The 15,251-nt window shown below is 28.3% G+C and overlaps 3 protein-coding genes across 3 annotated transcripts; 1 reads left to right on the top strand and 2 right to left on the bottom strand.

Annotated features, from left to right (window-relative positions):
• Positions 1-181: 181 nt before the first annotated feature.
• LOC148191875 (uncharacterized) lies at positions 182-1,886 on the bottom strand. Its single transcript, XM_088101024.1, has 3 exons — positions 1,729-1,886; positions 782-933; positions 182-436 (listed from the first exon to the last, which is right to left on the bottom strand). Exons 1-3 carry the CDS (start codon positions 1,796-1,798, stop codon positions 419-421), a joined length of 240 nt encoding a protein of 79 aa, XP_087957150.1. The 5' UTR covers positions 1,799-1,886; the 3' UTR covers positions 182-418.
• A 6,342-nt stretch (positions 1,887-8,228) lies between these two features.
• On the top strand, positions 8,229-8,888 carry LOC148191874 (uncharacterized). Its single transcript, XM_088100956.1, has one exon. The coding sequence runs from the start codon at positions 8,244-8,246 to the stop codon at positions 8,673-8,675; it is 432 nt and encodes a 143-aa protein (XP_087957082.1). The 5' UTR covers positions 8,229-8,243; the 3' UTR covers positions 8,676-8,888.
• A 4,019-nt stretch (positions 8,889-12,907) lies between these two features.
• On the bottom strand, positions 12,908-13,593 carry LOC124831928 (uncharacterized). The gene has a single exon (XM_047306032.2). The coding sequence runs from the start codon at positions 13,436-13,438 to the stop codon at positions 13,127-13,129; it is 312 nt and encodes a 103-aa protein (XP_047161988.1). The 5' UTR covers positions 13,439-13,593; the 3' UTR covers positions 12,908-13,126.
• Positions 13,594-15,251: the final 1,658 nt, after the last annotated feature.

The following is a 15,251-nucleotide window of genomic DNA, read 5'->3' as shown; positions in this document are numbered from 1 at the left end:
CTAACTAAGTACCGTTTTCAAGTAATTAAATTATAACTTTCCAATTGAAGAATTCAAGTGGATAAGATAATTATTTAGAAGTACTTTTTATTAGAGACAGAGCCTTCAGAAATTGAAAGCAATATAGTTGTTGGTAATTAGACAAGTCAGCACCGTGCCGTAGATGAAAATACTAACTACATGACCAAAACTTGAAACTTCTTTTCTCTTCAGTCAATATCAATTTCAGGAAGGGGGAAAATTAAAAAATGTACAATCTAAATCCTTTACGTGAGTATCAATTATTCACAATTAAAATCGTGTATTGTTTATGCCAACATTTGGCGACAAAAAGAATCATCAGCTTTGAATAATGAATTTTAGACCCACAAAAATGAGTTCCCAGTATATATATCGTCTTTCCCTTTAGCACACTCCATTAGAAAGAGCCACCCAACTGCACAAACACAATAGAATATGTTTCTATTAGTATAAAAAATCAACAAATAGTAAATCATTCCAGAGAGATGGCTCCACGATAATCACAAAAGAACATCAATGATCAAATAATTAAGAAAAATGTTCAAGCAGAATGCTAGAATGGTCTCAGAAAATGTATGGAAAAATTTATAAAAAAAAAAGACAGAAAAGAAAGAAGAAACCACAGGCCATGTAAAAGGTGTAATTAGTAGCATATTTCAATAGCAATTCATGTCAGTGTTGGATCAAATAGTTGGTTTACATTCAAAGGTGACAATGGTAATATGAAGATATGAATGACCTTGCAAGGAATTTTACGTACCAAAACTGCCTCAATCTCCTCATTGGACAAGGGAGTTCTCTTGGGTTGAAGAGAGGCCTTCCCTCCAAGTGTGATGAAGGCTTTTGAACTGGTAAAGGACGGTAAACTACCATCAGTTGTTGAAGACAAAGCTTGAGTCTCAGATGCAGAACCTGCAAGGAAATTTATTAGAAAATTGTACAACTGAATTATTGTCTCAACAACACGGAAACTGAACAACAATTGATATAACAGTCTTCATAAATATCTAACTTTTATGAATAAAAAACAGTAAAAGAAAACTCCAAATTACATGATAATCAGTTAAGGTTTCTGATGAACCAAACTTGGTTGCCAGAATAGTGCCTTTTGACAAGATTTAACAGCAGGAAAAGGAAGAACCAAGTTTAAACCAGCAGTGTCAAATCCTATGCTCAGATAATAAACAATTTAGTGATTGCAGGTTACTAAGTATGGTGGTTTCTGGTATTTGAATGATTCAGTACTATACATTGGAAATACGCATCATTGGCATGAACATAAACGTTCTTGGATGGCTTCAAAGATGCCTCAATAATTCATGTGGGAAAATCCAATACATGTACTGTATCCGTGCATCAATTTCCAATCAAATCCAGCAAATAACAACATGGGTAAGCAAATACATCACAATAAATCAATATAAAGGCGGAGGAATAAAACTAAATCTAATTGTAAAACGTAAATGACATAACAGTGGCAAAACCCTGCGAACAAGAAAATCACGCATTTTACTTAATCTCGAATTTACCCAGATAAGAAAAACTGAAAATTTTCCCAAATGCGAAATTTAAATCGTGTGAGGCGTCTACGAGAAATTGCAGGCAAGTGATCGCAATTGGGTTTATGCTATGTAATTATGAAATCTGAATGAATACGAATTGGATAGTGAATAGCGAAGAGAAAAGGGAATGTGTGTAATGAATTACCAGAAGGATTGGGATGTCTCTGAGGAAACTTGATGCGAGGAATTCTTTTCATAGCATGCCCTGCACCCATTGCTGACTACCTAAAACAGAGTTTGTTTGTGGGGGCGAAAAAGAGAACTTGCAGTGTTCTTGATTCCAATTTTCACCAGGTTTTCGAGTTTTACTCTATTAATTTGGGCTTAATTAGCTTTTTTCTATTGTTATAATAAGCATTGTGATTTTTTCTATTTTCTTTTATTGTTATTATTTGTATTATATCCTTTTAATTTATTTTTTTTCTTTTAAGTAGTAGCTTGATGTTAATGAGGTTTTTTCTTTTGAACTCCCGTGATTTTTTATGAATCGTTATAATTTTCAAAATCACTATACGTCGGATAATTTGTTTTGAAATTTTTAGAACATAATTTTCGTAATAGAATTTTCAAAATAGAATTTTAAGAATGGGATTCTTGGAACTGAATTTTTGAAACAGAATTTCCATGACATAATTTTTAAAATAGGAATTCTAATATAGAACTTTGAAATGGGAGTTTCAAAACAAGCTTTGCTAAATAAATTTTTTAGAATGTTTTTAGAACGTTCTTTTTAACATGTTTTTTTAGGGATGTGAACATTTTTTTTATTAATATGAGAGTGTAGTTAGTAATAATGAAGTGCAGAACGCAAAAGCCTACAGTGAACTTGTGCTGGCAAAATGGAATGAGACTATGTCCATCAGATTGATTACTTAATGGTTTAATTCTATGAACTTATTTATTAATAAAATTAAAAAAAAAAATAGACGGGAAGTTGGTACATTAAATAAATTCGTTGCTCGCTTTATTTTAAAAAAAATGCAATTATTTTATTTATTTAGTTTTCTTCCGTATAATCTTTTCTAATATGACCATGGCATATTGTAACAAATAAATATATAGAGACAAAAATAATACTTGTAAATAATAAGTTTAAATACCATATCAATATCAGTACCAAACACAAAAACTAGCATTCAAATAAAATTTAAATAATATCAAGAATCAATCCAACATTTTTATTTCACAACTCAAATTTTAAAAACTAAATACAATTTTAAAAAATTTAAACTTAAAATACAATTTAAATCATATAAATATAAATGAAAATTAGTGTCTTTAAGTAATTTTTGTCTCTTATTCTTTTATAACATTAAAGTTAGAGTCTTAGTTGAGAAATTCAAAACATATTTTTCCCTTGAAACATCTTTAACTACAATAAAAAAAATATTAACTAATTGTGATTAATTATTAAGTAATAAATAAATGTTATATATATATATATATATTAATAAAGTCATGTAACGAATTTGAAGTCAAAATGAGTTTTTAAGATTCTCTTAAAAAGTGGAAGAATAGTATTTGATAAATACACGATAATTAAGGCTAGAAACAAGTTCACTATCAACTGTGGAGATTAAAATGTTAAACACGTCAACTGTGGGGAACATATATTAAAAAAAAACTTACTCTTTATATTTTTGTTTTCAATTTTTAATGACAAATTTGATTTTATTTTATAGATCATTCCTATTAAAAAACTTTATATATTCATATTATATGTTTATATGTTATGTTATGTCATAGCTTATTAGTTAATACTCAATCGGTGATAGTTAAAGTTAGTTGTGTAAATAATCAAGATATATTATTAAACTAAAATAACATTATTATCTCATAAAAGTTAAACAAACACAATTTTTCTTATACTGATTAGAAGTAATTATCTCTTTTTTTTTACTGATATTTTTTTAATAAAGCTATGAAAATATCGATAAAGTTTTAAAGTAAATTATCATATTTTTAATTCATAAAAAAATTATAGTTATTTAAAAAAGCATTTTTGCATATATACACAGCAAGGATATTTTTAGAACAATGATAAATTCCAGAACATAAAATTGAATAAGTGTTTTTGGATGTGAAACCTTTAGTTATAATTTACTTGGATTTTTTATATCACTATTTTAATCATTAGATATCAATCTCATGGGATGAATATTTTTTTACATAAAAATATATAATTAAATAACATACAGTAATGTACGATTAAATATTTTATTTATTTATTTAAATGACACTATCGATAATAATCATATGATTTTTAATGACTTTTGTGTTGGATGATAAATGTTGACCCAGTCTGAAGTCTTATCTAATCCAAACTCGTTCCATAATTTCTATGTAACCCATTTCTTGTTCCATTCTCAAGGTTCATCAACATAGACAGATTACGAAAGCTAGAAAGCATAATGCTTTTTCAAGTAAAACAGATTTTAAGACACCAATGCAAATATGAGCTTTTAATACGTTAAGAATTTTCAGATTTCAAATATATTTAAAATTGATGGATACAAACAAAATCTCATTTTATATAAAATAAGATTTGAACATGAATTTATATACACATAAGATACCTCCGTTGATAAGATGTTTTTTGGAGTTATACCAAAAACAAATCTACGAGGACTTATCTCAAAACAAACAATATCTTATTAACAAATAAATATTTATTGATGTCAATTATATATTACGAATTTTATCCACAAATGAATATTTTTGTTATTTTTGGGTACATCTTTCTTATGTTTAAATTTATAAATGGTTTTCAATATAAATTTTCAAAATTTGGAAACGAATTTTTTTATTAAAATTAATGATTATTTTTTCAGAAGTGAATCGTATCAAAATTAATTAATAAATACGTTACAACATGGTAAGCAAAAATGTGATGTGATTAAAGTTGTAAGTTGAAAAAGATAGATAAAGTTGAACGAGTCTGAGACGATAATGAATTAAGCAAATGCAGAAGTAAGTGAAGGGAAAAAAGGACCTTAAACATCATGTTCATTGTGCGAAAAAGAGGATTAGAAGAGACAGATAAATGTCACTCTCTTGAACTGGCAAACATCTTCAATTTACCTCGCAACAACTCATCAACGCAAACGACAAAACTGCACTCGCTTTTTCCATCCTTCTGCTTATTCAAATATTGTCCTTTCTTTTATATGTTTGACAAAATCAAACTAACATAGTTCATCCTACTGGGATTTCCATCCATAATTTTCAGAGTTTCTATTTCTAAAAAGATTTTTTTCATGTAATTCTTTTTTTACACTTAAGTATTTTTTTTTAAATAATAAATATCAATATTTATAGTGAATATATATATATATATATATATATATATATATATATATATATATATATGGGTTAAATATGTTTTTAGTCCCTGAACTATCAAGCGATTTTGGTTTTAGTCCCTGCTCAGAACTTTGATGGTTTTTAGTCCTTATTGTTTTGAAACTCTGAGTAATAGTCCTTAAAATTGGACGGTGTTAAGTTTCAGTGGAGGTGGCAAACGGCGTTGCCACGTGATCACTGATATGCTCTTTTCTCTGTCTGCCACGTTGGATGTTTAAGTGTTTGGACTGAGATTAAGTTAGTTAACCACTTCGTAATCTTTTATAAATCAGATCTGAAGAAAGTGGGTTCTTCTGGTGGCTGTCCCTTAGCGATGGCCAAAACGTTGATATTCGTCTACATAGTTGTCGCGGCAGTACTGCTCTTGTTCCTCTCTCATTCACCGAAGAAGTTCTCCGGCCACCGCCGCCGCCTCAAGCTCTGCTCCAACTTCACCCTAGCACCGTCGCGCCACCACGCTGTGGCCTTCGACCCCTTGGTGGCGGAGCTGGAGCGGCACCGGGAGGACAAGGAGTGGGAGAAGGGAAAAGCATAATTGCATTTAGCGTCTAATGATAGATCCAGATTCAACAACTAATAATGTTGAGTTGTTGAATCATTGTTATCGGTGTATCTGCAAAAGGGATCCATGACAATGAGACATATCACCTTTGGATGGAAAAAAACATGTTAGCGTCTAATGATAGCTTAATTACTGTGTTCTTCATTCTGCCCTAACTAAGCAATTAATTGTTACCTAAACTAAACATCATTACATTCTGGTGGTTTAAATATATGTATTTTTTACTTGTTACGTTGTAGAATTGGTTTTTGTGTTGACGATTTGGTAGAGAGAGAGAAGTAACGACGTTGAGTGAGGATAATAAATTTAAAAGTGACAGAAATACGTCACCTTCGTTTTCAATATGCAATTCTGCTTTTCCCTTCATCCCATTTTTCCAGTAATTGTTTTCAACTACGGAACAGAATAAATCCAATTGTATAAACACGTTTTGAAATTCTCTGAATAGGTTCTACCGAAATTCTGTTTTTCCCTTCTCCCACTCCTTGTCCTCCCGGTGCCGCTCCAGCTCCGCCACCAAGGGGTCGAAGGCCACGGCGTTGTGGCGCGACGGTGCTAGGGTGAAGTTGGAGCGGAGCTTGAGGCGGCGGCGGCGGTGGCCGGAGAACTTCTTCGGTGAATGAGAGAGGAACAAGAGCAGCACTGCCGCGACAACTATGTAGACGAATATCAACGTTTTGGCCATCGCTAAGGGACAGCCACCAGAAGAACCCACTTTCTTCAGATCTGATTTATAAAAGATTACGAAGTGGTTAACTAACTTAATCTCAGTCCAAACACTTAAACATCCAACGTGGCAGACAGAGAATAGAGCATATGAGTGATCACGTGGCAACGCCGTTTGCCACCTCCACTGAAACTTAACACCGTCCAATTTTAAGGACTATTACTCAGAGTTTCAAAACAATAAGGACTAAAAACCATCAAAGTTCTGAGCAGGGACTAAAACCAAAATCGCTTGATAGTTCAGGGACTAAAAACATATTTAACCCTATATATATTTATTGTTAAGGAGTGAACTTTAAGTCTAATTCAATTCCACAAAATCGACTTGTAAATAAGGTTTGTGTTTATTTATATATTATAAATTAACTTTATCTCTAGTTAATGTAAGACTTCTAACGCATTCTCCTTACGCTGAAGTATATATATCATCAGCATAAGACTGGATACTAATGTGTAGTTCGATAATGGCCCGATAATAGAATAACATGTCCAACAAACAAATCTCGTTAGAATAGATTTTAACCAAACTCCGATAGTATGTTTAGAATGGACTTTAAGCTTAACTCAACCATATATATATAAAATAAATTATGAATTTATATTTTATTGAAATAATATTTATCTAAAACATATAGTAATAATACGATAAATAATAATAAAATAATAAATTATTATTATTATATTAAATTGTTGAAATTTAATTATAATATGTAAATATAATTTAAATAAAGGTAGGTTTAATGTGTTTAAAAAAAACTTAAAATATTTTATTGGATTGTGCTGTTTAATCTAATTATTGAGGATAGGAACAACAATATTTTTGTCTATTACATTTTTCACTGATATTGTTTTTCATTTATTTTTCCACTTAGGAAGGTAGAAAAGAAGATGGATGTAGGGACCATATAATGCGACCCCTGAATGGCTGAATGAGTGAAATTAAACATCACTGACATATCTCTCTTTGCATTGACGACAAAAATTTCAGAAAACAAGTCATTCGTTTATGTAATACTCTTTCCATTGTCTCACTCAAGATTTTCTCATACGTTAATCACCTTCACTAATTTAGTTAATCAAAAATTCATTATCCACACAATTATTTAATTGTTTATTACCAAAAGAGTATAAGGTTATATTTCGGAATCGAAAACAAAAACGAGGCCTGGTGTAGTGTCTATTCCTAACATAATTTGTAACAAAAAAAATTATTTATCCTTTTTATTATTTATCATATACTTGTTAAAAAATTATCTACGAGTATTTTATAATTTATAAATATTTATGAATACCTACATGTAAAAAGTATATTTTATAATTTTTCAAAATAAAATTTAAATAAAATTACAAAACAAAATATAAAATATAATATAACATAAATTTAATTTTAATTAAATTAAACCTAATAAAATAAAAATTATATTAATTTTAATTAAACTTACCTTAACAAAATAAAAATGAAATATTTAATTTTAATTTATGTAAATAATGAATATTTACAAATACGAATAGTCAAGAATACGTAAATATTCAAGAATACGTAAAACAAATACGAATAGTTCTGAAACCCATATTCATATCTCTTAAGCCACAAATTTTAAGGGAAGCTATCCTTTTTGGCAAATTAAATGCACCACGGGCCAACAAGATGAGTCAACTCACCGTCACCCTTATTCTTCAAAGGCTAGCTATTAATAAAAGAATTAATATGTTAATTTGAGTATTTGTTTAAAACAACATTGAAATAACCTTGATTTTAAAAGATTATAAAAGAAATAATCCGCACCCAAAAAAATATAGAGGAATTATGATATTATTTGTTATTATAGAAGCGATTGTTTACAAAACTTGTAAAGACTTTCTATATACTTGAAACCTTCCATTTTTAAGTATTTCTTATTATATATATAATTATATTAATTGTTGAATGATAAATTACTGAATATAAGAAATTCATTACTTTTTTTTCAACTGTTATACGAAAGTACCTATAAATTAGTCAGAGTTTTATGGTCCTCCCAGTACCCAACCTCCTTCTATCTCACTCTGCTACCATCCCAAACATGATGCAAGCCATGTTGGCGTGTCTGAGTAGAAAAGTAGAAGAAGAACTGAAAGTGACAGAAGCAGTGTACAGAGATGAGTTGATGAAGAAAAAGAAATCTTCTTCAGGGTCGACCAAGGAAGCGAAGAAAAGTGTCCGTTTTGCAGATTCAGAAGCTTCCATTTTTGGAGAAGAGAAGAAAGGAAGGTACAGTGATAATGAATCGAGAGGAAAAGAAACGATCAGAGTGAAGGTAAAGATGACAAAGGAAGAAGCTGCACGGTTGCTGTCGAAATGCAAAGAAGGAGGAGTTCTCGAGTTCAAGGATGTTGCTCATCAGCTTCTAGCTCTCCCAGTAAACCGTGTTAGGGTTCTGTCTCCTTCACATCAACCATGATTTCTCTCAGTACATCACTCAGATTCAGAATATACATATGTCTGTTTAGGAAGATTATGTTAAATTCTCAACTTTATAATTCTATATGAAACACTGTCTTATGCAGAAAATTCATGCCATACATGGTACTGAATTCACTGAGATCATATAGTTTTTGTTTGCTTTATCTTTCTGTACAGATTATTGATATTTAATAGATGTTCAGTTGTTTTAGTTTATAAAGGTAATACGACACTCTTTTAACTCGGTATAAGGATAAAATGATTCAAATTTTGTATTTTTTTTTAAAAAAAGAGTAAAAATAAATAAAAGTAATATTAAATGAATGTAAAAATTTAGATGTATTAAAGAATTGTTTTTTTAGTTTATATGAACTTTTCTTGTATTTTTTGTAAAATAAGTTTTTATCTGTTCTAGGTTTAGTTTTGTGTATTTTCTCTATTAAGGTATTTGCTTCTTTTATGTTTTTATCTTCTTTTTTTCTTTATCGAGAAAATCCTATAGTTTCCGAATACTCTGCTTTGTCACGGTTAGAGATATGTGCTCTAGCTACATCAATAATATTTTGACACAAATAGAATTTTTATATTTATTTCACATTATCTTTTATTATTTTTTACTTATTTTTAAAAAATACAAAAAAAATATTTTTTTATGATTATTTTAATTTTGTATTAAAAGTATACAATCTTGTTATTAGTCTAAATTTTGAACAATAAGCTAAGTTTTCAATGTTGCATAAAACTTTCTTCTAGAACAATGGTACTTTTGTCATCAAAATCTATTTTACTCTCATTTCTCTTTAGATTATTTTTTATAGGATTATTTTACCCTAATTGTCAAATGGTATTAATCGTGTCAAATGACTTTTTTCCTTTCTGCAATTTCTGCAACCTTTTAGTTTGACTAAAGCGTTAGCAAATTTACCTTCACGAAAAGTAAGACAAAATCCATTGACTTGAAAACTGTGAACAATGATAAATAGACACCTCATTCACAAGTATATTTGTACAACCTAGGAAACATAGGGAGACAAATATTGTTTGACACTATTAAAAAAATTTAATTTTTGTATTTGTATATAAAAAATAATATTTGGTGTAATAATTTTTTAATCAGATCACAGAATCACAATTTCAATGGAGAATGAAGGAAGTTGTTTTTATGGATTATTCCATAAAATAGAAGAAGAAAATACAGAATTTTTGAAATGCTGAAATTTTAATTGATCAGCATGTCCATGTATGTGTTGGTCCTATCATTAATGGACACTGCTAAAAATCCAGCCACCCATATAACGTGTTGGTTCAGAGTTATTATTATTACCATTTATTACGTTTCAATTTCTCGTCCCCCATATCATTAAATGTTCAAATTTTTATTGTTTAAAAGAAAACAGATACGTATATTAATTAGAATTTTTGTTTTCATATATGAAAAGGACAACCGTGTTGAAAATTATGTCAAATATATTATTGCATTTGCATGATAGAGTTGTGGTGCTTGACACCATAAAATAATATTTAACAAAATAATAAAAATAAAAATAATAAAATAATAGTAATAAACCATTATAAACACCAAAAAATATATGCATATATCATGGTTATTAAAAAAAGTGTTAGCTCCTTCCACCACCATACTTTGTTTTCTCCATCATCTCATTCTTGTTTTACCTCTCTCTTTATCTTTTCATTCATATTTTACCTTTAATAAAATTTTAGAATTAATATCTTTTAACCTCTAACCACTCTAATCTTTTTTAACCTTTACCCACTCTAATCCTCCACGCAGTGAGAACTCTTCTTCCTCCTCTTTTTGTTTCATGTTCTTTTTCTTCTTCTTCTCATTCTAATTATGGTCTGAGAGTATGGTGGACTTTCATTAGTTAGTGTGCGAGATTGTAAGTGGTGGTAGAAGCAATTGATCAACGTGCAAGATCGGTGCGGTGGGTGTGCGGTGGTGTGGAAAGATTCGTCGTGAAGGAGGTGCGTAATAAACCCTAAAAGGTAATCGTATAATCTTTAAACGAATGTGACCATCCGTCAACAGATGTCAACATCCGTTTAAAGATTATACGTTTATTTTCCAATTTTTTTATTAGTTTATTTTTTATATTAATTTTAAAGATATTTTAATAATGTAATTTACATGTTTTGATGTATTATTTTTTAAAAGACGGATGTGGTGGAGTTTGGGGGGGGGGAATCTAAAAGAAAGAGAAGAAGAGTTGGTGGGACTGAGTGAAAAGTGAGTGGGTAGAAAAATAGTGTTTGAATTCAAAGTAAATAAATATGATTAAAAATAAAATAAAAGTTATTTTTGTAATTAGAAAAGGTTATTTTTGTAATTAAATTTACTTTAGAAAAGGTTGGGGAGGTGGAGGGAGAGGGTGGTGGTGGTGGAGGGAGTAACACCCTAAAAAAGAAATTGGTTAGATAGGATAAGGTTTTGTTGAGAAGAGTTTAATGAATTAAAAAAATTTAAGGCCCATATCAATTCTGTTGAACTTGCTGAAGCCTTTTTTTTTTCTTAAAGCCTAGTTGGGCCTGTTAATTATTTTACTTAAAGCTGTCTTTGTATTAAAAGTGCATTACAAAAATATTAGAAAATATATATAACAGGATATATATTACAAGAAGTTCAAAATAATTAAGAATCGTCATCATATTCTGTAGTTTCAGATAAAAAGATGCAAAAAGTTATTCGTTAGTATTTAATTATAAATCGAATCATCGAATGTTATTATAACACTGTAAAATTTAATGTGGCAGTATCTAAATTTTCTTGAAATTAGTAAAGAGTAATATTTCAATCCTATCATTACTTGAGTATTTGAAACTATGAAAAATGAAGCTATGAAAAATTATAGGATGATTTTAATTAGATGTTAAGATGATATTTTAATTATTAAAGAAATTTTATGATTTTGAGGATTAATTAACATACCCTTTCTTAGAAACTTATGCACATGCACAATATATGTATCCAGGAAAAATATGGACATAGGAAAATATCATTTACGCATACCTCTTTTTTATTTTATTATTTTTCTACAAATATACGAATTCAAACAGAGTTTTTTAAAGATAAATTTTAAAAATTTTGATTAAATTTTAAGCCTTTCACAAATTTATTTTATCATTAAATGTTTAATTAAGTTTTTAATAAAAAAATTGAAGGTAATATTCTTTTTATTATTTTATGTGATAATACAGAAGATATCATGCAATATGATAATATCTTTATTCAACATATTTCTAATTAAAATAATAATAATAATAATTTATTATTTTTATTAAGTATAAAATTCTATATTTTTTTAATATATAAATAAATAAGATAATGAAATAAAATAATAGCTGTCGTTAATGAGAAAGTTAAATAATACAAATTTAATTAAAAAATATATAAATTTTAAATACCAACTAAATTTATATATTAAATTTTGAATATGGAAATGTATAAAAAAATCCACGAGACTTGATTAATACATGTATCATGAGGAAAGTATTGGAAATCAATATATTAAAAGAAATGACATACACACACAATACACACACAAAACACACATACATACATATATATCCATCAACTTGAAATTAGTTCGAGTAACTTGATGAACTTATTAAAATTCAACTTACTAAAAAACCATAAAAATTAATTTTGATATGTTTTAATTGTATTTTTAATGATAAGAAAAGTAAACATCAAAAGAATTAATTTATTATTTGTATTATTAATTAGTGATAAAATATTTTATATAAATACAATTATGCGTGTATGACATTGAATTACAAATTCAGGAATTATATTTTTGAATAAAATTCCACCATAAAGTCATAAATGGAAAGATGAAAAAGAGCAACTATATTTTATACAATTATCAAACAATCATAAATACTATTATTTTATTCCAAAATTCAATTTGTTTTTACATAAATGTAACACTATTTCATTATTTAAAATTTTATAATAGATATAAGAGAAAGAGATAGATCTCAAATGATAATTTTGCAAAATAAACTGCTATATCCTTTACATCAAACAATCTGACTATCCTTTTTAAAAAGCAAGCTAAAATCAAAGTTGTCATCCTGGAATAAAACCTCATCTGTGGTTCAGTTTCATTCTGTAATAATTAGTATTTAACAATAAATAAACTTACTTAACTTTATCATAAGAGAGATTTAATATTCTAATAATGTGATTATTAGGACAAAAGCAAGCAATCATCTAAGTACTCAGACTAAACTAAGAAAGTGAAAATCAGAATCAATGAAGAATCTAACACCACACAACATCAAAGGACATCACAGAATCTAGCAGAGGAAGATCTATTGCAACAAACGCGACCAAAACAAAAATATAACATCTAGAAACAAAGGAAAATCCTAGTTGATGATGTTTGAGTATTCTAAAAATGGAAAAAGAAAACAAGAGTATTGAATTTACAGAGAAAGCTGTGTTGATGTGGATGTGGTGTTATCCATGTCAAGCATTTCAGGAGCTTCCATGATGCTATCCAAGGAAGGTTTCCACCCTTCAACTCTGTCTTCTCTCATTCTTTCTATCTCTGTCACCATTTCCTCCAATCTCATTCCTTTCTCCTCTTTCAGTTTCAGTATCAGCCATTTTAGCTCCTCCTTTGTCACCACAACTTTCATGCTCACACCACCATTCGCTTTCACAAATCTTCTTCCTCTTTCATCCTCTTGCTTCTCCTCTCCATGATCTCCTTCTGTCTCCATGCAGTTGCCCATGATTCTCGAATACTTTTGCTTTGATCTTCTTCAATCGCAGATTCCAAACAACTACTACAATGCAATAGACAAAAGAAACAAACTTCAACTGGCTATTTAACAAAGTAAGAAAATCCGGTTGAGCGAATAGGGTTCACGGATTTATTGTAGGCAGTACTAGACTCTGGTGTTTATATGCATATTCTGGTGACGCGTTAAGTTATTTGATTGGAGTTACATTAATTGGTCTGTCTTTTAACGTATTATTATTTATTATTGTTGTTGTTATCGGTGTTTTTTCCATTTGTCAAAGTTTGTTTTCAGAAAACGTAACAGTTGTTAGAAAAAATGTAACTAAATAAACTCAATAATTGTGGCTGCTGTCGGTGGTCTTGACGTTTGAGTTTTTTTATCTGTCTGCAAAACCAATTTGTGGGAATTAAGAAGGTTAGTTCTCTGTCCTACACAATCCTTCTGTGAGATGTCTGCGGTCTTCGAGTGTACTCTATCTTTGCTATTGTCTTTCCAAAGGACAAAGAAATAATACACTTTTACGTCAATTCACACACAGATAAAATTATTCAAAAAATATAAACTTTTGTATTATCTCGAAAGAAAAAATAAAATAAAAAATAAGTAAAAATAACTCGTTAAATAAACCTAAAATATTTAGGTGTATTAAATAATATTTACTCTGAAAATTGTGTGTTAAAATATTATTTTTTTAAAATATTATTAAAAACACACTATTTAATAAGTAAGAATAGTATGATATACATTAATTTGACAGATCTAACAAAAATAAAATAATCTTAAAAAAATAAAATTTTGTAATTTAAAAGAAAAAGTAAAAAGTATGAAAGAATAATGTCAAATAAAAATAAATAAATTAGATGTTTCAAAAGTATATTTATTTTTATTCGATTGATAATTCATACTTTTTGAAATTTAAATAGGTAAACGATTAAGATTGAAGTTACTGTCATCTTAATTCTGAAAAGGTTAAAAATATAAAAATTAGTCTAAATTTGAAATAAAAAAATGGGATGAAATTGTTAATTTAATTTATTTTGTTATAATAATGTGGTTAAAGTTTTACTTGTTTGATGAAAAGATGGGGAAATAGAGGTGTAATGTTTGGGTGAGACGTGACAAGTGTAATTTAATATATTAATAGTGATAAACTATAGAAACACATGCACACAATCCTATTCCTGACGCGGATAGGATCCGAAAACCTACTCTTGTCTCTGCCTTAAAATGCTCGTTGACAATGTTTATGTTCTTATTGGATTTAGCCAATGGCCAAATCGGGATAAGAGATTTTAGGTTATGGTTATAATAATTTAGCTCATATATATATAATTAAATATGTTGGGATTATTATTTTATTAGTTAAAATATTAAACTAATTTAATTAAAATAAATTAATAATTAACAATATATAATTGTTTAGATATTATGAATAATATTTTAATTTGATAAGGAGTTAAATTAGAAATATAGAAATTAAGGTGTTTTATAATTGAAAAATCATATGCCTTTCTTTCACGTTTATTGTTTCAAATGATTAATTTAAGTACGCTTCAACATACTCTTTTATGAAGTATTAAAAATTGTTCATGTTCATTAAATTAAAGATTTCATTGCTCGTTAATTATTAATTTATTTGATAAATAATTTAACAATCTCACCTCAAAGTAGCAGTGTCCACAACTTTTAAAAACACACTCACACATGTATTATAATATTGTATTAAGAGTTAAATAACATAATTAAGAACTAAATTGGTAATTTACATTAATAATTTTGAAGTTAATTACAAATGTATGTA

The sequence above is a fragment of the Vigna umbellata genome, chromosome 10 (genome assembly GCF_029865625.1).
Source record: "Vigna umbellata cultivar VRB3 chromosome 10, Vumbellata_1.0, whole genome shotgun sequence".
In the NCBI taxonomy this organism is placed as follows: Eukaryota; Viridiplantae; Streptophyta; class Magnoliopsida; order Fabales; family Fabaceae; genus Vigna; species Vigna umbellata.
This window is presented reverse-complemented; position numbering and strand designations above follow the sequence as displayed.

What these genes read in the sequence shown, in the direction of transcription:
- LOC148191875 (XM_088101024.1), bottom strand. Translation starts at nt 1,798, where the DNA reads ATGGGTGCAGGGCATGCTATGAAAAGAATTCCTCGCATCAAGTTTCCT. An exon ending in GAGACATCCCAATCCTTCTG is followed by an intron (nt 934 to 1,728) that starts GTAATTCATTAC and finishes ATTTCCTTGCAG; the next exon opens with GTTCTGCATCTGAGACTCAA.
- LOC124831928 (XM_047306032.2), bottom strand. Translation starts at nt 13,438, where the DNA reads ATGGGCAACTGCATGGAGACAGAAGGAGATCATGGAGAGGAGAAGCAA.
- LOC148191874 (XM_088100956.1), top strand. Translation starts at nt 8,244, where the DNA reads ATGGTCCTCCCAGTACCCAACCTCCTTCTATCTCACTCTGCTACCATC.